At 44.7% G+C, this 21,970-nt stretch overlaps 1 protein-coding gene across 4 annotated transcripts in view; it reads right to left on the minus strand.

The window, feature by feature from the left end:
• Positions 1–5,792: 5,792 nt before the first annotated feature.
• nrip1b (nuclear receptor interacting protein 1b) overlaps positions 5,793–21,970 on the minus strand; it is a 38,447-nt gene continuing 22,269 nt past the window's right edge. For 3 of the 4 annotated variants that reach the window (XM_044370011.1, XM_044370013.1, XM_044370014.1), the window contains one exon: positions 5,793–11,902. In XM_044370011.1, the coding sequence (XP_044225946.1) occupies positions 7,802–11,443 (3,642 nt within the window). In that variant the 5' untranslated portion in view covers positions 11,444–11,902 and the 3' untranslated portion in view covers positions 5,793–7,801. Of the gene's footprint in view, positions 11,903–19,651; positions 19,754–21,970 lie in introns of those variants that run through there. The other variant, XM_044370012.1, reaches the window with a different exon arrangement.

Consider the following 21,970-nt stretch of genomic DNA (forward strand, 5'->3'; position numbering starts at 1 on the left):
CTCGCGAAACAATAAAATAAACAGGTTTATAAAATGAATGGATGAGAATGTTTTGAGAAGCAGCTTCCCCCAGGATTCTCTTTTTTAATCTGCCACTAAAACAAGACCCTTTCCAGACGGAGCAGGTGGAGTTGGCTCCGTGCAGACTCTCTGTATACACATTATATTGCAACAATGTTTTGGAAACAAAATCTTGAAATGCGTCCATGGTCATTTCCTCTATGCTGCCCTCTTGAGTCTTTTTGTGCATTTGCCATATTTTGCTCACAGGGGTTTTAGTGACAGACCGGACTCCAAGGCTGCAGATGGATACAGTGGAGTTATTGTGAACAAAGCAATTTTTTAATTATTAGCGAAGGGCTTGTGGCAATTACATGTCTCTGAATCTGGCTGACAAAGCATCATCCAGTATCATCCACCCGCTCTAGAACGGGCCATTGTGCTGGTCTCTATATGAAATTGACTTGTGATCATTTTTATGAGTGTAGTCTATCACATAATGGCTTTAAGTCCAAATGAGTTGGCAAAGTCACTATGAAATCTGATATATTTCTCTATGCATACTGGAAGTCATTATTTTTCACCATTTTTAAAGGCACCAAGATTGCAACTGCTTAATCGGTAAATCTCAATACTGGTGATCCAGTGATGACATGTTATTTATATAAGGTTAGTTTCTATATAGGAAAATAAGATCTAACTCATGAGATCTTAAGAAGCTGCTTTCCGGGTCAAAGCTATGGTTTCTAAAGAGAAAGTGGCCAGTCTATCAATATATCAATCAGTCTCTTTCTTGCAGCAAACCAGCAGTTATTTTCAACACTGCAGACTTATAGTTCCCAGCAGGATATTTATCCGTCATAAAACACAAAACCATAAAAAATCACTCCTTATTTGAGAGCATTTTTTCATAGCGCATGGAACCATATATGAGGCCGTGGTCTTCATATAAGCAAGATAAGCCTCGGTGTGTTTTGCGGTCAGGGGAAATTAAAGTGCCACATAGAGATTTTAGTAGCTGATCCTCATATTTAATATCAAATGCAGACACAGAGTTCTATCACAGATGTTATTATGTGATACAGAAAATATGAGCACAACTTACCTGAGAGGCATCACAGCTCAGCAAGGTACAGTCAGTAAACACGTATCAATGTATTTTGTTGGAAACAGTCATGGCAACAATAATACATAGTTCATTTAATTATAAACAACACTGATTGTGTCCTTTTCCTTTGCTGTATTTTTTTTCCTCAGAGTGCAGTATGAGCATTGATTTTATGACAGTATAAAGAATGAAGTAGCCTAGTTAAAGCCTGTTGTGGAAGACATCACCGCTTCCACTATCCAGTCCCCTTAAGCAATAAACTGCATTTCACATTTATTATGAATTTTTAAAGCTAATTTTTTCTTACTTCTGGTGTGTTAATGCCCCAAACCACAATTTGGCCAGAGGAATTTAAGTATCTTAGCATAAAGAGATGAAGGATTTGAAAGAGGAAAACGTTTCCTTGACAACATAGATTATATGCAGTAGATATTGTATCTGTATATGTATCTGTTTTGTTTTGTATCCTGCTCTTCATGTACACACACTAATGCTGAGCGCAAATATATAATCAATAGTCACTCAAAATGTAGGGTTTCAAAAATTAAAAGCTTAAAATACATAGAAATCTCATTAGTAGATGTCATACACCATTGTGTTAGCAAGACAGTAGTGCTTTGAGCTAAATGCTAACACCAGCATGCTAACATGTTCACAATGACAATGCTAACATGTTGATGTTTAACAGGTATGATGTTTATCATAGTCAACATACAGTATGTTAGCATGCTAACATTTGCTAGGTGGCACAAAGTACAGCTGAGACTGATGGGAATTTCATTAGTTTTGCAGATATTTGTTCAAATATTGAACAACAACAAAGTAATGTCTGTCCCTTCCTCATTTCTTACAATTTGATTGTCCTTCTAAATACTGTATGACACCATCAAACATTTAACACTAAGTCTTCCTAACATTCCCTTTAGATGTAACTAAGTCCCTTCTGAATGCCAGATGCAGCTTTATTATTTTTTCTCTATGACTTCACACAGAGTGGAACATCAGAGCACAAACTCAACAGAGTTAAATTTGGCATGCTTCGTCCTAAATGGCCCTTAGCCCCCGCAGCACAAAGTTCACATCCCAAGCTGGTCTTAGCCAGACGGGTTGACACTGAACTGCCCTTTCTCATTCTACCAGGGATTTTGAGAAATGTTTACTTGGAAAGTTCATGACCCTGCAGATCAACCACAAAGTTATTATTTGTGATCAAACATACAGGAAACTACTTTTTTTTTATTTGTTTGTTTATTTATTTACCAGTGACAGTGCACATTAAGCATCAGTAGTTCCTGGGCAGGTTATTACAAATTAGTGACCTAATGTCATCAGTAGGATGCTTCGACAAGTAGGCCTACTTTCCCGAAGATTTCAGAGGAAAGAGTTAGAATTTGCTGAGATGACTGTTAACATCGCCGTCTCTAGGTCTAAACTGAGAGTAAGTTAGGTCACTGTGGGGTCAGAGTCAAGAGTGAAATTACTCAACTGTGGAAACATTGACCACAGAGGGGATCTGCCTCTATCTTCACGAATCAAAACCTCCAAATGTATGAAGAAGTACTTCTGTGAAAGGGCTACTTCCCCTTCTGAGACGATCCGTAGTGGCAGAAGACATTGGCAGACAGGAGATTGACATTGCTAGCTCTCCCTAGCCAGTTTGTAAAACATTTACCCTTGTGCTTATCTGACATGGCAAATATCATCCATGTTCTTTCAGTGTCAGCCAAGATCCCTCAAGCTGACAGGCTGCTCTGTGGACCACAGGGACTCTCAGTCATCATGAATATTACATCGGGTCTGCTTACATGCTTGCATGTGGCCATCAATAAGAAAGCTTCACAAAATAGCAAACATTAACTTTAGCAACTATAAAAACAGTCAACTCTTGTACTTTACACCCAATGAGCTCATTGTTGAAATAAGTTGTCTTTTCACTGCTACTTATTGTTTCCACTCTTTCTGCAAACTCTGCGTATCAACCTTATTAGTCATTTATGACTAATTGCCACTTCATGGATGTTGACCTACAAGGAGGCCATGGGAAGCAGCAAGGGTCAAGAGTCTATCAGGCGTGACAGGAGAAGAAAGGACTTAAGCTGCACTGCAACTTGTCATATTTACACGAAACGTTGGAAGAATAGCTTTGTGATTATAACGCTGGGGAGGAAGGTGGGTGGTGCTGGTGGTGTGTTGTGTAAAGAAGGGGGGAGGTGGAGGGGAGGAGAGGGGAAGGAGGGGGTTGCCACAGCTGCAGGCCAACAGTTGATCCTGTCCCGGGAAACAGGATCAGCCAGGTCAGGGCAAGGAGGGAGGCAAAAGGTCGTGACCCTGGGGGTTGAGGAACAGACTTCACAAAGAGGTACATCTTCAAAAGCAAAGGCCCCATCGGGGGAACCGGTATAAGGTTGGGAAAATAAACCAATTTGACCTCCTTTCTCAGAGCAGGAGTTTCCCCAGGTGTTTGCTTTAACCTCTTTATTGTTGTCTGACTTGAGGCGCTGCTCTCATGTATTTTACACTCATCCAGGCGCTGCGGTAGCGCTACTTCAAGGCAAGCGTACAAACAGATTTTTACTGGTATATTTAAGAAGAAAGTCTGGTATATTTACATTTTATTTATATATTCTGCCTTTATGACACTCCAAATCAGGTCATGTAACCCGTAAAATGCTTATTACATCATTTACATGTGTGCTTGTTTTTCTATCTTTGTGGGGACCAATTTTACTTTAAAACCATCATAGTGAGGACATTTCTGATCGTCTGCATTCACCACTACTTCAAAGGTATGTTTGAGGGTTTAGACTCGGTTTAAGGTTAAGATTAGAATTAGGTTAAGGTTAGGGGGTAGAGAACACATGTCAATCAGGGTCTTCACAACTATAGAAAAACAAATGTGTGTGTGTGTGTGTTTACATAACATGTGAGGTCAAACCATGTGCTCAAAGTTCAAACACTTGTATGAGAAGAGGGTGATTGAACATCTGTGAGCATATTTATCACACCAATCACCATGACAACTAGTGACAAGTGTTAGCTATGTATGGCCTCCATGTGAATAAACAAAGCACCTAAAAGTATCTCACTCAGATTTACAGACCATGCACAAGAGTGCTTGGTGTTTTAAACAGTTCATGTGTTCCCATGAAGATAAACCCTTGACTGAGCACGTTAAGTACCGTCATTAAGTTGTTTGTCAGAGAATAAGCATCTGTATCGCCAGGAAATAGTTTTTGGAGGTCTCATAACTATGAAATGCCTGTTGTGTGACTTCCGAGTCCTTGGCCCCTAGTTGAGTCATTGGTGGCCTGGTGTGCAGCACTCACATCCTTTTGGCCTCATGCTAAGGTCAGGAAATCAAAGAGAGAAATCCACATAGACAAACAGTCGATTGTCAAGTTTTACACCTTGACCTCAGCTTAAACTTGTGACTCCCTCCTTTATGTTTGCCGCTGCCTCAGCAATCGGAGGAAATCAAGAGGTTACTGGTGGTTCAGCCTTGATAAGAATCTTGAAATGGAGAAGTTCACGGAGGGGAAAGGTTGCTGTGAGTTTAAAGAGAGTGCAGTCAGTCATGGGGAGGATTAAATAAAAGGGAAGTCAGGGCTGAGGAACTGCGGCGCGATTTCAAAAGTGCACTGCAGACAAAAAGCCGTCTGTTTGCTCACTGGACTTCATATTAAAACCCAGTGCAAAGGAAGTTTAGCTTGAACTCCTCTTCACCTTTAGGAAGTCTCACGCTACAGGCTGCTTTTTTTTTTTTCAAGTGGAGAAAATTATTACAAAACAGACACAAAAACTTTCTAGACTGAACACAGTAATTGAAGTTTTGTATTGACTGTACAATGAAATCTATTTTGGGCTCTAAATAAAAGATATATGTTCCATTTTCTAAGGCACATCCTTAGGCATTCAGTGTACATCTGGTGACCTCCATGTGTCCTCCCTCCTTTCAGTGTCTTTCCTGCCTTTGTTAAGATTCAGCACTGCACTGAGCAGCAGCCAACTCAGAAGCAGGAGTTTTTGGGCAAATACAGGACATCCTCTCACTCTACTTTAATAAATATCTGAGTCTTTGAGTACACAGAGTGCTGCATGACTTTGATGTCCTTTTAAATAATAATAATCTTTAATGTAGAGGTGCTAGTCTGATATTGGGATGTATGGTGCTAGTTTCCCTGTTGATTCCTTTGGTTCGTATTAATATGATCTATAAAAGTGACTGACCATTGAACAAGAAAATATATTTAAACATTGTTTAAATTAATTTAAAGAAATACAAATGTGTTTTATGGTAGTAGCTGAAAGAGTGGAGTTTTCCCTTAAAAATCTAACATACTTGGACACATCCCTGATTTGTGTATTACATCGTCAGATGAAAAACAGACCGTGTGAACGGCAAACTAGAAAAAGAGGAACACATTCATACTAGGTCATGCATTTTAGTACTTTATTTTTGAGATATCAGTGCAAATGAACACCAAAAATGAAAACATAAAAAAATGAAATTATGTTTCAGGTCTTCACATGAAAAAATGAAACATCTTTTTTTTTTATATTTGCTGCTACAAATGTATTTCTTAGATGCACAATGCAGATCTATGATTGTACGTCAATCCCCCACTATAGCCCCGAGCTCTTTCACAGAGCTTTGTTAACCAGTAACAGAAAAGAAAATCACAAAAATATTCAATGCACGTTTATTTTTCACACATTTTTCATCAACTTGCTCAACAGTCTGTGGTTATTTAAGGACTGTTCATATTCTAAACGAACCTCTCTCTGTGATAAAAAAAGACCTATTTTAAGACTTGACATTTTCCCCCATCACCAGTAGGGATACACAGGTAGTTCCCATGCGTCTGCATGCAACAGGCAGCAGTGAGGAGAGTCAGACATTATTACACAACACAGCGCAGGATAGATTATCATTTACCACATAGAGACACATGCAAAGAACAAACCAACCAAAAAAAGATGGGCATAGCATCCTCTGCCTTTGTATGTACACTTGTACGCATATAATTCATATTTACATATCAGGGCATTAAAAACTAGGGTAATATCTTTTCTTAAACATTACAAAATAGTCATCTTTCATACTGAAAGTACTATTTACACAAATATATTTAACCATTGTGAAAATGTATTAATAATCGAAGAGACGTACTTCATAGGTATATGTATTAAAAAGATCACAAGACTAAATGGATAAAGCAGTGTGTGAAATGAAAATAAGGAGCTAGATAGCAGATATCCCTCAAGACACCAAAATGTCTTGGTGATTATTGGGGGGCAGGTACATCTATCCAGCTGCTTTGAAAAAAAAAAAAAAAAAAAAAAAAAGATGTACCTGTGGTCTTCTCTTTATTATCATGCAATTCTTTTGACATTTTATGAATTAAGAGACTGCCACAAAAATAAAAAGATGTCCATAAACCACAACAGTTAAGAAATGATGAAAACAAAACCACAAACTGTCAAATTTTCAACAGATAACAATACTGACATTTTTTTATTACATGCCGTTAAATTATTCTGAAAAGGACAAAGAGGACTCAGCTTCGATAGTGCAAACTCTGGGTGCTCCTTTATATGAAATGAAGAGGGGGGGAAAAAAAAGCCATGTGCTTCACACTCTAAGTCTTTGTGTGCATGAAGAAAAGTGGTGCGGGGTTTAACCAGGGTGGTAAGATAAGTTTCACAGACACTGCAGCCTTTTAACTGTTGCTCTAGAAACCTGTTTACACACAGTTGCTCAACTGTAAGAGCCACACACGCTCTGTTGACCCATCTGCTCAAAACTGCACAATCTGCAAACACATTACCCTGAATTTGCACTGTCGAATATTGGCCTTGCAAGTTCAATTCAAATAAAAAGCAAAATACAATGAGTTGTGACCATTCAAATCTTTGTTGATATATTCTCATTCCACCGGTAATTATATTATACCACACCATGAATCTTGAGGAAAAAGCAAGACAAAGTATTCATCATGGTAGGATCCCTCACTGAAGCTACTGCAGTGTGAGTATTGTTTTCAAGGTTCCTCCTTTGAATGAATCTATCATGTACATTGTTGTAATAGACCGCTGTGACTGCCCTAGAATGACTTTATTTGGAATCTTATTTAAAATTGATGGGACTCTGTCTATCTGAATATGTTCTGATGGATAAAAAATAAATAAATGTCCACTGAACTGAGTGCTAACATTTTTGGAGTCATCAATAATAAATGTTGCTTGAAATGTTCTTTCTAAATGTTTCATGGCCGGCAACAAAGAGGACATGGAAAAGTGATATGTTATAATTCAGATACAAATAATAAGTGTACAACAAGACCAAATTGTAAAGGGGGGGGGGACTTTGTCATTTACAAAATGAAATATGTAGTGCATGATTATCACTGATAAGTTAACTTTGTGACGTTTGTGTAGTTTTGGTTGTATCAATTCGACATTTTGCTAAGATAGACCTGTTTTGTACCATTCCATGACCTAGCTACTTAAAATTGAAAAAGCAATGCAAGTATGCATTTGAATTTGAACTTCATTTTTCTTCATTTTTGCATTCTTTGTTATTTGTCTCTTCAAACCAATTTGGCAAGTCATTAAAAAACAAAACAAAACAAAACAAAAAAAGAGTCAATGAAATCTTTTCCACTTTGTATTTTTCTGTAGTTGATACAACTTCTAATCAGATGATTGGCTCAGCCCTTGGCTCTCATGGCTGTGCTTGTCGTTGTGGGTTGGTGACTGCGGGGTGGAGCTCAGACTGTGTTCATAGGCATGCATGTCACTGATTGGCTCTTCTTTAACTCTGACCACAGACTGGGCTCCTTCTGCCTGATCCCTCACCTCCTTCCTCAGCTGAATGCTGCCCTTCTGCAACATGTAATAAAGGATGGGGTTGGAACGTGACAGCCGTGGAGAGTCCGGGTTTGAGTCACAACCCTCCTCCTCCTCATTCTCCTGACTACTCCATCGCACAGGGCTCTCTGGCTCCTGTTTGACAAGAGTCGGGGGGTCCCGTTTTTGAGTGACTGGCCACGGAGCTGGATGGCGGCCCCAGGGGGTGCAGATAGGGCTGTTACTTGCAGGGGGGGTGGGCAGTGGTCTGAGATTACTCGGAAGCCCTGAGTTGAGGGAACCGTGGGGGTGCCAGCTGGGCAGGTGGAGGAAGCTGTGATTATGGGCAGGCTGACTGAGAATGCTGCCGTTGGCCTTACCATTGGCCTGCAGGATGGAAGGACTGGGTGCCCCACGGGGCTGCTGGGACAACTCCTTCAGGCAGTTGTCAGAGAGCAGCAGCTGTTTGAGCACATTGAAGCCCCGACTCTCTCTGGTGAGGGTTTCACTTGGTGGGCTCCTGGGTGGAGCCTCCTCTTCTTTCAGAATCCTCTGCTGGTCAGGCTCTTCCTGAACAGCAGACGAGGGAAAAATGTTTGTGTCACCACTGTCCAATGCTCTTGGAGAGCTGGTATTATTCATATTATCAGTCCGATCAGAACAGAGGCGTCTCTTCTTAGGACTGGGGCTTGGATACTCCCTCTGTTCCTCTTTAACCTGTCTGGGCTGTGACCCAGCTTGCACAACAGAACTGGTATAGTAGGTAGCAGTCTGTTGTTTAAGCAGCTGGCTGAGAAGGCCATATTTTGCTATGACCTCTGTAGGCCGTGGTTCTGTTTTTAAGTCCTGCTGAGAGTCTGAGAGGGGGCTATTCTTCTCATAGCTGCTCGGTCTTTTTCTGCCACTTAAGTCCTTAGACACGGCCGAGGACGGCCCCACCTCCTCCATGAGCTCCGTTTTGACCTTTACATCCAAAGCAGGCCCATTGGAGCTGTCACAGATGATGGAGGCACCAGGGCTCTTTTCATAGCACCCCCCTGCTACCTCCACACTCCTCCTGCCACTCCCACTGGGCCTATCTTTGCGGCTGACTGTAGCAGTAGTCGAGCCTGTTCCTAGAAGGAGCTGAAGTACAGTGCGCCTCTCTAGAAGGTTCTCAATCTGTGAGGAAGGAGGAGAAGCTTCCTTACGACTGAAAGGTGTGCCACTGCCTGAGGGTCCGTCGGAGAGTGGAGTGGTGGTGGTCCTATGGACTGGAGCATTGAGCCTTTCCAACAGGGCAAGAGGCCTGTTGGCATCGAGCTCTGGGCCCAGTCCTTTGGTGGAGGGGATGGGTGGGGAGGAAGAAGCTGTCCCGCACTGAGCCAGATTCTGTAACAGTTTACTGGCGCTGAAGGCAGACTCTGAAGCCTTCTCAGCAGGGAAGGCTTTAGACTTACACAAATCCAAAGGGCTGGACTGGACATGAGGGGAGGGGTAGGAGTATGGGGACATTGCACCACTAGGGTCATGACTAAGTGAGTAGAGGGGCTGGGCTGGGGCTACTGGTCTATCTATGGGGCTTTTTGTCCTGGTCTCCTCCCAGGGCACTAGTCCTTTTGGTTGGCCTTGAGACATGGTGGCCATAGTTATATCAAGTGGCAAATCCTGGTTACCCATGTTTTTATTAGCCATCTCATTATTTCTGCGCTCAAGAAGAAGCTGCATAAGTGTGACCTTAGAGTGGGATTTTAGGTCTGGACTCATTTCAGGCTCTTTGTTCTTGGGCACCTTTGATCCTGATGGCTCTGGCTTCCACTTGTTTATTAAAGATTCTGTTAGTTTGTCCAGGGAGGAGGTAGAGATAGAGGAGGAAGATGAAGAAATAGCAGTGGAGACAGAGGAGACAACAGTAGAGGATGGTGAAAAGGCTGTAGTGGAGGGTGGAGCAGAAGCTTGAGGAGAGAATGCAGCTGCGGTGGAGGAAAACACTGTGGTGGAAGAAGAGAGGGTAGAGGAGGAAAAGGAGGCAGAGGAGAAAGAGGAAGAGGGGGTTGTAGTTTTGGGCCCTATGTCTTGTGTATTGGCTCTGTTTCTCATAGAGAGATCGATGGGAGAGCAACTCGAGTAGGAACTCTCTGCATCACTGCTGTCCTTGGTCAGGCTCCTCTCCTGGGTGGAGCATTCACTGTCCGATGTGACAGAAGAGGAACCGCTTTGTGGCAGAATACCGCAGCTGTCCTCCAGGTGCCCATTCTTGGTCAGCTGCTTCTGGTTGTTGTGGTTGTTGAGTAGCAGCAGCAGCAAGCTGCTGCATGTTTGGGGCGGGCGAGTTGGGCGTGAGTCAAAGCCTCGCTTCTCCCTTGGTGGTTGGTTGTGAGTGTGGCTTGGAGCATGTGGGGGAGTGGGTGGGGAGCTTTGGCTGTGGCCACGCAGCAGAGAGGGACTCTGTGGACTGGACAGGGCTGTTCGAGGGAGTGTTGTTGTTATTGTGGTTGTTGTTGTCATTCCATTTTGGGTTGTTAAGGAGCTTAGTGTGTCTGGGGCTCCGGGCAGAGTCCCTCCCACACTAGGTGGCCTTTTGTCCGGGCCATGCTGCTGGTTCGCCATGGCAGCTAGTCTTTCACTGGCAGATCTTCCTGAGAGCTGGGCTTTGAGCGCATGCTCTCTGGAGTACTGCTGAAGGTGGGCTTCACTGGATAGCAGCAAGGCCAATTGACTGCAGGCCACACTGGGCTTGGGTGAAGGTGCTGGACTAGAACGGATTTTCACCATGTTGGCCACTGCCTTCAGACGCTCCGCACAGGACACTGATTCAGCAGTTGTAGGAGCAGATGGTGGCGTGGCGCTGTGTGCTGACCGTGGTGATTCTGGGGGTCTGTCCTGACTGTGTCCCCGACGACTGTACGGTGTGTTGCTGTGATTTTGAAGTTTGCTCTTCCTCATTAGGCCCTTCAAGCGGCTTGAAGCTGTCCCATACACAGGAAGTGGCTCTTTGTCTGCAGGTGGTGCCTTGGATGGAGAGGAACACTCACTGGGGGGCTTATTAGAGTGCTGAGACATTGCCACACTCTGAAGGCGTGAGCTGAATGACTGAAGCAGGGAAGCCAACAGGGTGCTCTCTCCAGCGTGAGGAGATCCTTCTAGGGACCCATTTTGCAGGCCTCCCCCTTGGCCATTCAGCTCCATCGGGGGTGAATTCATCCGCTGGTTACCTGGATCATTCCAGGCCCCAGAGCGCAGTAGGCGGGCCTTCTTCAGATGCTGCGAAGCACCTAGTGTGGGTCCATTGGTTCCAGCCTTGGGAGCTGTGGGGCCATGATTGGACAGTTGGAAGGACCCGCCCACCTTGTCAGCCTGCTCCTGGTTGCTGTGGGCAGCCTCAGACCTCCCGCTTGCCGTGGCCCCAGGCCCGGCCACCACTGGATGCATCAGTAAACCTTCCAGATAAGTTAGAACAGCTGAATCCTTGTGTGTCTCAGGGCCAGGCTCCTCCCCATGAGTCATGTTCAATACTAGGATCCACTCGTATGGTTCAGCACTGCTACAGGGAAACAAATGTCCACTAGGTCATCTGGTTGACAGTGGCATGTACTTCCTAAACACCAAAAAGAGGGCAGGCAGTTGCACAGAGTGAGTCTGCAGGGGGGCTGAAGGATGCACTGCCTGGATGTGATCCCTCTCTGTAGTGGGCACAGTCAGCACTATGGTGAAACAGCAACCATGGTTGGAGCCAATCTGGGGCAGGTGGGCCTCCCAGGCATTATTGTATGCCTTTAAACACTGTAGGATCCCAGAAGGCCCAGCTCGAGGCTTATGTGAGAAGCAAGTGAGGAGTCAGCGGGATTTCACCACAAAGATGTTGACACATTCCGTGGCTGTGGATGTTTGGGATGTCTGTCCTACAGCCTGGCTGTGGTTCTGTCAGTGGCGCCTTTCAGCTTTGCAGATCTCACATAGGGGGACCTATGGGAGTGAGTGAGAGAGAAAAGAGGGAGGGTTGGGAGAGAAGGTTGGGTGAAGAGAAAGAAGAGAGAGAGAGAGAGAGAAAAAAAAAGGAGAAACTGTGTTAGAAGCAGGGATTTGCACAGCACTATATCACATTCATTTCACCACCTTGTCTGCCATCTCTGTTACTTAGCAACATTTCAGATTGACTGCACATGGCTCCTTCTCCTCTCTGCACTCTCCCCTCACAGCCACCGAACAGACGACAAATGTAGATTAGGTCTGATTGGATCCAAATTGAAAATTCAAGCCCACTACCTTGAAAACATTCAGGTCTTGAGCCGTAAGCCCCTCACAGCGATGTCTTTCAAAAGTGAAGGGCCTTGTGAGAGCTGTGAATAATTTCTTATGCAGCTTGTCATTTCAGTGGATTATCCCCCCCTACCACCTCCTGCTCCTTATGCACTTGAGCGGCATCTCACACGACGCAACCCTCAGTCTACACAAAGCAAGAGCCACCCACCCACTCACCCACATGCACACAAGTAAGCATTAAGCGTTAATGCCTAGGCACAAGCATGAATATGTGTATGAGGACATGCATACATGTGCAGGATATTCTTAAACATACACGGAATGAGTGAAAATCATTCTGTTGGCTACTCAGTGTCACCAATGCATTATCTTTATCAACACCTGGCCAGAGTCAATCCTTCATCAAGCTTATCTCTTTAGTGACTGTATTGTTTTTAAATGAGAAAACAATAGCAAAACATGAAATGAATTGATGTTTACAGGTACTGTACAAAGGCAGTGGAGAATCACAGCAAGGATATGGCTAACAGACATGCTGTACTCGACCGTCAAGTGTATGTGTGTGTGTGTGTGTGTCTGTATTTTTTCTGTGTGTATATTGAGGGTTGGGGGTGGCTTAAGGATCAGGTGCACCTGTCACACCACACCACTGTCAGGAGGGCAGAGTCAGTGACACCAGGGTGAGCATTGTGCCAGTTGCCATGACAGTGTCAGTGGCGCTGCCCTGGGAGACCTCTGCTCTGAACCCTGTCAGCGTGGTTTCCGTGGATACAGGACACCTCCGACAGTCCTGGCCGCATCCCATAAAGGTTAATTAATACAGAGTTTCCACCTCGCCTCAGCTGCTGTCCGTGTCCTTTCCCCGATGCTGTCCTCACCTTTGGTGTCCGCTGAGTGGACCAACATAGCAGGTTACACAACAGGACAGCAGCCCTTGATTATGACGAAAGGCCATGGCAACCCATGCAGCCGCCAGCCTAAATACTTCACAGAGAGTAGCAGCGAGGGCCAAAAACAACGGAGCAATAGGCTTCTAATCAGGCTGAAATCCATCCCCGTGGCCAAGGTCCACAGGTTGTCATGACATTAAGGGCAACAAGGTGGTACTTTTAATTCCACCTTGAAAATGAGCCGGGATTAAAAGCTGGATTTAAGTTGATCAGTGAGCAATTAAGTCTGAGTAACGGTAAGAAAACAATCAGGTTATCTATTTTAAGACCTCCTAAAACTAAAAGGTCCAAAGGTTAATGAGACTCTTCATAATGTGTTGCATTGTATAGAAAACAATAGATGACACTGAAATTGGCCCATTGGCATCAATTACAGTTCAAGGCCATCTTTAAACTGCTGACCTAAATTTGACAACAACAAACGCCAACCTGGTCACACTGGGCCATCTGACGTCTGCTGTCATGCTAATCTTAGATGCTCAGGATTAGGGCTATTTTCCCGCCAATGAGCTTAATGCAATTATATTAGAATGTCCTGTAACACCACGTTTGATCACAGTAAACATGCCCACATGTTTACCTTCAACAGAGCTTGGAAAAAAAAAAAAAGGACTAACATGCCATGATACAGCCTTCCAGTTAGTGACATAAAAAAAAAAAAAAAAAAAATGTGAATGGAAAAAGAAACACTGACACGGTTTCAACATGGGAAATTCTGTTAATCTCTTCGCTGCTGGCAGTGAACCTTTGGAATTACAGTTGACCTTGTCTATGTTTTTGCCCAAAGAAACTTCAATACAGAGCAGAGTAGGGAGCACAGGGACACTATGACACTGCACTACATTAGTTTATATAGAACAGAGCTACTGCATTCACTATCTCACATAAAGTAGGAATTACTCTGTAAACAAAGTGAGGACCTTCAGGCTCTTGAGAGACATGTAATGACAGAGCCGATGTCAGAGAGCCCTGCTACAGCAAGGGCAAGAAAAAAAAAAATGATGTTCTCTTCAGTCACAGTGCTCTGTTAACAAATAAATGACCTTAATATAAGGAAAGCTGTCCTCTATACTGAGCCCCCTAAAGCATGCAGCCCTCCTCCTTTCCTCTCTTAGGTTGTGTGATGTGTGCATTACTATTACATTATCTCCCCTGGTGTATACATTGAAAATGACCTTACACATCTGTTAACATGTCATCTCATTGGTAGTGGCACCCAAAAAGCCTGACCTCCACCGCCCCCCCCACACTCCCCCCCACTCCCCCCTCCCCCACCGTGGGACACCACAGTACCAATGAGCTGCTCTACGGTTTCTGTGGTGATTATCCATTATCCTTGACAATGTCAGCCAATGACAGAGTAGGCACCATTCTAAAGTGATTTTTACCCACTACAGTTGGCCACGTACATGTGAGAGGGAGGGCAAGTGACGGGGAGGGGTGAAAGCTTCATCATCACCACTGGCTGGTCGACTCTTCCTGTGTTTCTCTCTCTCTCTCTCTCTCTCTGTCTTGCTTTTCTTGTACTTAAAAAGACGCCGGGAATATAAAAAGGTCACCGCACCCTCAGCCGCTTCCTAAGATACGTGGAATTACCAGAAGGCCGACATGAAAATGTGCCAATGCAGATGTCACGGATTAGATCTCGCAATGTGACCTTCATTCCTTTCGCTGACCTCCAGATAACAACCCCCCCCCCACCCCCCTCCTCCTCCTCCTCCACCCACTGACACACAGGCAAGAACACACTTGCCTTTCTTTATCTTAAAAAAAGTAAGTTCCTAAATGACCTTCATTGTCAGGAATGGTAATCCATTTAAGCCATTTAAAATGTATGAGACCAAACAAAAGAATTAAAAAGGGGAAGAGCCAAAGGAGCGGCAGTTAAAGTCAAGGTCATTCATGCCGCCAAGGCTTTTCCACTTGATGCAACAGCTGGTGTCCATGCAAAGCTCTGGGCGTTAATAAAAAGTGACAATGCTGCCCGAGCGGTGTGTATTACTAATGTCTGACACCAGCCTGGCAGATGTGTTCTCCCTGCATTTAAGGGGAGTCAAGGTTAAAGGAATTTAAAAAGGAGAGGCGATGCCTAAACACTATTATATCATGTAATCTGCAGCCCAGCCCTGCTGCACATACTCAACGGGGTAGCTCACTTACACATGCGGCGTGACCGCTATTTGTAAATTCAATATGGCCTGACATGATTAAATAAGACAAAACATAAGCTACCTGACCAATTGTAGTTGTTGCCGAGCCTTCCGCGAGTGAACGAGTGCACCGGAGGAAAGTTGAATTAAAAGCTCTCGTTCACCTTGAGAGGGGTAAACAAGAGAATAACATGCTACCAAACAGCAGGAGAGCTAGAGCAAGAAAATGTTTTTGCAGATAAGTCAATCAGGGCAAATAACACTGAAATGCAATACACAGACACATGCACGCCCACACAATGAGAACTAGGGCACTCTGACCCACTTCTTAGGATGCATTGACCAAACAAGTCATGCATAGCACACACGCCCCCATGTGCGCACACACACACACACATACACAGAAACCCGTGGATGTACCCCACATAAAAAGAAACGCGATACATGAATACTGAAAAGTCAGACCTCTTGTGTTAAGTAGCGCGGGCCATCCGTTGGGAAAACCTCATCCCACTCACAGTGAGGAACACAGTGTGTGATGACTGAAAGCTAACGTTTTCAGACTTGGACAAAATGGGACTGGAGCGCTAAAGTTCTTGGCCTTGTATCTGGCCTTGGATGAAGAGCACGGGGGCGGATTTTAACTTCATCTGTGCTCATCAGTACAAAGAGTTCTTGGGGTTGAGAGAGAGAGAGAGCATAGAGGAATTCATGCACACTGATGAGTCATCTAAGCGGTTCAGAGCCCAGCTGACTGTCAGAGGACCCAGCCAACTAGCCAGTGCACTGTATCACTGCACTGTATCACACACCCAGACAGCCCCCCCCCCCCTTTTACCTTACATGCCTAGGCGGTGCATGGATGTGCTTACAAAAAAAATGTTTGTGTCCATAGTAAATATTTGTGTGCCATTTGGAAGACCCACCCAAGGGCCATTTCCTGAGTGGCTGCGAATTAGTGCATCAATTAAACACACACACACACATTCCCTCCTTAATGAGCCGTGGCTGCCATCAATCTATACCTGATTCATTTCTATTGGGCTCCGTGGTAATCTTCTGCTTACATCGCCTGTCCAAAATGGTGCTCATTTCCCTCCCGAAAACAACACACATTTTCCATTTGTAAACACTGGTGCTGGAAATAGGAACAGCTGATTGCCCCATGGCCAGCATGCCAAAAGGCAGAGCTAGGCTTTTGAAGCAGACTGCAGTGGTGATGTCTGAGGGAAATGGGCCACTTTGCAATTGAGATCAAATGTCCCACTGTCAGGCTGCCCTGAAAGCTGGATAAAACCAGCTAAAAGACCTTGGCCTTTAATGAATCATTTCCATAATATCCTTGGCATCAGACCTAAGAAGGCTATTGCCGTGAGTCAGCAAGATGTCTGTCTTTATTGGGTTAAAAGAGTATTGCTTTTTGTCCCCCCTCCTTCTTTTTTACTGTGAGTAATTTGGGTTGGTTTGGAGAAATATGGTGTGTGACGGAGGTCTAAGTGACAGAGAAAGAAGAGGACATATCTCTGCTATTGTTTTGCCTTTCATAATGCTCCCATTGACCTACTTTCTAGTTTTTAAATCATCCTGATGCTTGCTCTGAGTGAGGTTGGCGAATATTACACAGTACAATGGGTTGTTGAAGGGACATTCCAATAGAATCATCAAAAACACAACTCGGCTATGTTTTTTTTTTTTTTTTGTTCTATTCAAAGTTACACAATTAAAATAATCTCTTACACCAATTAGATGTATTTAACCCAATAACATAAAACAATTATGTGTAACCTCTTCAGAGAAAATCTCTCAAGCAGCACCAATCCCGTTGGCAGGGCAGAGCTGATTACATGCCAATGACCAGGAGACTTCAATAACATGAGTCCTACGCCTGACCCTGTTGCCCGACTCAGTACTCACAGAGCAGTAGCTGGTACAACCAACCAGCCGACACCTACACACTCAAAATATTCCTGAGTCTCAGAATCTAAATTAGCATCCAGGTTAATATCTCCACGTTTAAATATAAGTCCGTCGCTTGGTTATCAGGTGACGGTGACGCAAATCTATCTGTACGCCTGTAGGCTGAATTAGTAATCTAACTCATCATCCAGCTACACTTACATTAATCACATGACGCAGCGACAAGATGGCACAAACATCAAGATAAATAAAAGTGAAGTGATGATTAATAACTTTGAACTCACGGAGGATGAAGCATACGCCCTGTCAAGAGAACCGCGCCAAAATTAGTAAACGCCCCGCAATACTTTCCCCACAATGCAATGGTTTAAGGTAACAGAACAAGTAACAATACGCCATCCCGTCACCCCAGAGGACCTCGTTCCCCACCTTGTTGTTACATAACTTGGAGAAGACCCAAGAGTGCGCTGTAGACAGGTAAAACCAGCCGTTTGAGTTAATGTTACATTTGCCTCATGTGATTCCTTTTCAAGCAAAAAAACACTGTACAAAAACCACACAAAAAATATGTTCTACCAATGATTAAGCTTGGATAACCCCGTGTTAATTACAATGACATCACTGCCCCCGTTAGCAAAAAGACTAGTAGTGCTGCACGGTCACAAATAACGTCCAACATTCCACATAAATAAGAAACAAGCTTTATGAATCATTTACATGCTCATGCTGATATGACTATAATAACTACACAATCCATGTTTTTATTATCTGAGACATTTATGTTTAGAATTTACACTAAGAATGTGGGATCTAAAAAACACATTCACCACCTTTTTTCATACGACAACAAGCGTGAACAATAAGGCGGTGGCCCGTGTTCTACTAAAGTTGTGACAATACTTTGGATTTCAGTTTAAAACATGAACCCATAACGTGAATAAAGACGGTGAGGTCATCAGACAGTTGTTCACGGAGGAGAACCATAATCTCCAGTTGATCCAGAGATAAATCCATATTCTATACACACACCAGGGAAAAACATGCTTTACTTAGCTTGACCTCCTCCATATATTTAAGTCTGTGCTTCACCACTGAGTCTAAACAGCAGCAAGAGCGGTCTGCACTACTTACTAACTACAGTAGGGCCATCTGAGGCCCCGTCTGGACTGTCTGTCCAGTAGTTGGATGTGTCGTCCCTGTTAGGAGCTCATTATTTCAATTTTCTTTAGATTATCATCCCCCCCTCTAGATAGTCTACACAAGTCATGTTTAACCGGGTAGAACATTTTTTTTTGGAATTGAAAAGAAAAAATACATTTATTACACAAATAAACTATTTGGTAGATGTGTATAAATATATTTTCTGCTGCAGTGGTCAGGAGGATGATTCAGAGAGGAGATATTCATCTCTGTGAAGTGCAACGAAAGTGACAAGTCAGGCGTATGAAATAATAAACCTACTTCTGTATTTAGACGGGGTCCTTTTTAAAAACAGGTGGATTAGATAAGATTGTGCTTAATCAACTTTCAGTGGTCGTATTCTGTCAGTGGATGGAGGGCTCATGATTCGGGCCAGGCGGGGGGGGCGGGGTGAAGGAGGAGCGGTGAATATAAAAATGCTTGAAAACGCACTGACAACACAGTACACGCAACTAATGAGCTAGTCTGATGACTGTGATTGGCTCGGAATTAGAATTTCACAGTGAAAGACAGTAAAAAAAGCAATAATTCAAACAATAATTCAGAATATTTTCTGTATAAAATCTGTACAATTAAAAAGTGAGTGAGTGAAGTATTGTATCCAAGTCAATGGGTCTCAATTCTGGGTTTTAATTACTCAAAGTACAGCTGGTTTTCTATCTAAGCAGAGGTTAATTGCAATTAATTGCCATCACCTGGCAGCCCAGGTGTAATCAGCCCCTGATTGAGTAGCTAGAATGAAAACCAGCAGGGCTCAGGAGCCTGATGACCACAACTCAACCCGTCATTTGAAATGATCAGCATGTTACTAGAAATTATGATCCAGGAAAAATAATTGAATATTTGTTTTATTTCTTTGGGATTGATCAGGTTTCCTTTACTGTAAACAGAAGTTACACGCTAATTGTCGTCCTAGGTACAGACAAGCACGAGGCCAAGGCTTGCAGGAAATGAGTCTGTCTTCCCTCAGTCAGCCATTGACTATTAAATCAGACAGAGAGAGAGAGAGAGAGAGAGCGAGAGAGAGACAAGGCCAGCACCCGACTGCAACCAGCCTATTATTTCTCCGTAATGAAGTAGATTGAGGAGAAAGAAAACTATCCAGTAGCAAATGTAGTAAAAAGTGCTCAACAGGGTAAAAAAAAAAAAAAAAAATCCACACTAAGCCAACTGCAAACACACCTATTCTGCTGTGGTTGGGAGGTGAACGCAGACACACATCATGCTCCCCGTACCTTGTCATCCTTAGCTGTGGAGGCTGATACAGGTAAAGTGCAGTAATCAATTTGCTCTACTGGCAGGAGTGCTCCTTGAGAATACTAATCAGGCTCCGGCCCTCCCCTCTTCCCTCGTTCTCTCCATCCCTCCTCCTCCGCCGCCGCCGCCGCCCCCTCTGCCTTTCTCCTTCCTCGTTCACCTTTCTCATGACTTGACACCCCCCCAGTGCCCCAGACCTGACCAAATGCTAAAGGAGGGCAGGCTGTCTTCTGCACAGATAACTGCTGCCACTAATCAAGCCTACGTGCACCGGGGCGTGGGATTAAAAGAGCTTGCACAGCTTGACTCAGGCACTGAATGGTGTTAGCGCGCGCACACACACACACACACACACACACACACACATACACACACACATGAGGTCAAAATAAAAAACCTATAGGGAAGCCAGCAGCGTCACGTCCTAAAAACGCACACACACACACAAGCCTCTGACGAGCAAACAACACAACAAGGTCAACTTAAAAGCTGATGTTAGGTGAACATTCTCGGGCTATAAAAGAACACACACAAGAAGATTAGATCTAAATTTACTCCGCCAGTCAAAACGGGACTCGGTGGTGAGCCACCCATCTCTATCTCTCAGAACACATGTCACGCAGGGAGCTGCAGTGTTGTGTGCATCTAAAGCGAAAAAAGAGGAACAAACTCGACTGTGAATTGACAGGGCCTTAATTCCTGTTCGTTTTTCATTTGGAGAGATGGCTTACAAGGGGGGGGTCTCACCAAATCAAACACATACCGGAGTTGCCTGGAGGCTGTAACAGAGCGTTACACTGCGCACACACACACACACACACTCCTATCGCTTGCCCGTATATATAGGAGTGTGTGTGTGTGACAGAGAAAGAGAGAGAGACAACGCCACCCTATGCATCAGCAGGGATATTTCATTATGTACATAACGAGTGCCATTAATCGCTCTTAACAAGAGGACACAACCTCACCTTGGCAGTCTAACACGCACAGCAGGAAGGTGGGGGGGGGGGGGTGGGAGGTGGGGGGGTGAGGGGGGGGGGGGCATGGAAATATCTATAGTGCGCACAGAAATTAAAATTCACCACACTCAAGGATCCGCCGCCTCCTTTTGACCAACCACATCGCGGCCTGAGGGTGTGTGTGGAGGCAAGCCAGCAGTCATATAGAACTTGCTCGTCTGATAGACACATAAAAACACATAAAGAAGTGAAAAAAAAGAAGAAGAAGAAGAAGAAGAAGAAGAAGAGTGGGGGGAAGGGGAGGTGAGGAAATAAATATATAAATAAAAGTGGGGGGGGAAATGCCGCAGTGGCGGTTGCCAGCGGGGGCTCATGCCCTTGACATACTGACACGAGCGGGGGAGGGAGGGAGGGAGGTGCTGTCATGTGACACTCTTGTCATTCGCTTGTCCACCCGCCTGCCCGCCCGGCCACCTGGCAAACACCCCCCCCCCCCCTCTCCACCCCACCCCACCCGATCTCCTACCAATATCTTGCCCACCTTCGTGCGACCTCATCCTCCACTGACCTGACGCTGCTTGCCCCCTCCCTCCTCCACCTATGCCCACCGCCTTCCCTCCCCCCCCCCCCCCTCCCACTCCGCCCCTCTGCAGTCCTAGCACCCCGTCCGCCCCACCCCTAGCGCTCTGTTCCCCCCCTCCGCTTCCCCTCTCCCTCCCCCGCGGCTGTGCAGCAAGGTCAGGCGGGTCACCGTGTCCTCATCTGTAATCCGCTGCCATTCGTCAGCAGCCCCGGCCCAGGCTGGAGGAGAGAGAGGAGAGAGAGGAGAGGCAGGCGCTCCGACGAGGGGAGAATGCCCAATTAGGCAGCTGTCACACACACACACACACACACACACACACACACACACACACACACACACACACACACACACACACACACACACACACACACACACAGCTCAGCACAGCAGAGCAGGAGAGAGAGAGAAAGAGAGGAAGGGAGGGAGGGAGGGAGGCTGCAGAATCAGCCTACTGTCCACAGACAGAGGGGCGGAATTAGGGGGTGTACATGAATCCTTTCAGCTGTGAGTGTCTGTGTATTGTTTTGGTGTGTGTGTGTGTGTGTGTGTGTGTGTGTGTGTGTGTGTGGAGCAGTTGAGGGGGTCAACTACAGTTTAGACATGTATGACTACTATCTGAGGCATGTCAACAGGAGGAGCAGCGGGGCGCGCGGACTTTTTGAGGATACAGTAGTTAAATGAAATTTTATGACAGGCGACTATTCTTATCACAAAATGAAACAAGTGCTGAATATTCTGTGGAGTACCTCTCTTAT

This window comes from Thunnus albacares, chromosome 13 (genome assembly GCF_914725855.1).
Source record: "Thunnus albacares chromosome 13, fThuAlb1.1, whole genome shotgun sequence".
Taxonomy (NCBI): Eukaryota; Metazoa; Chordata; class Actinopteri; order Scombriformes; family Scombridae; genus Thunnus; species Thunnus albacares.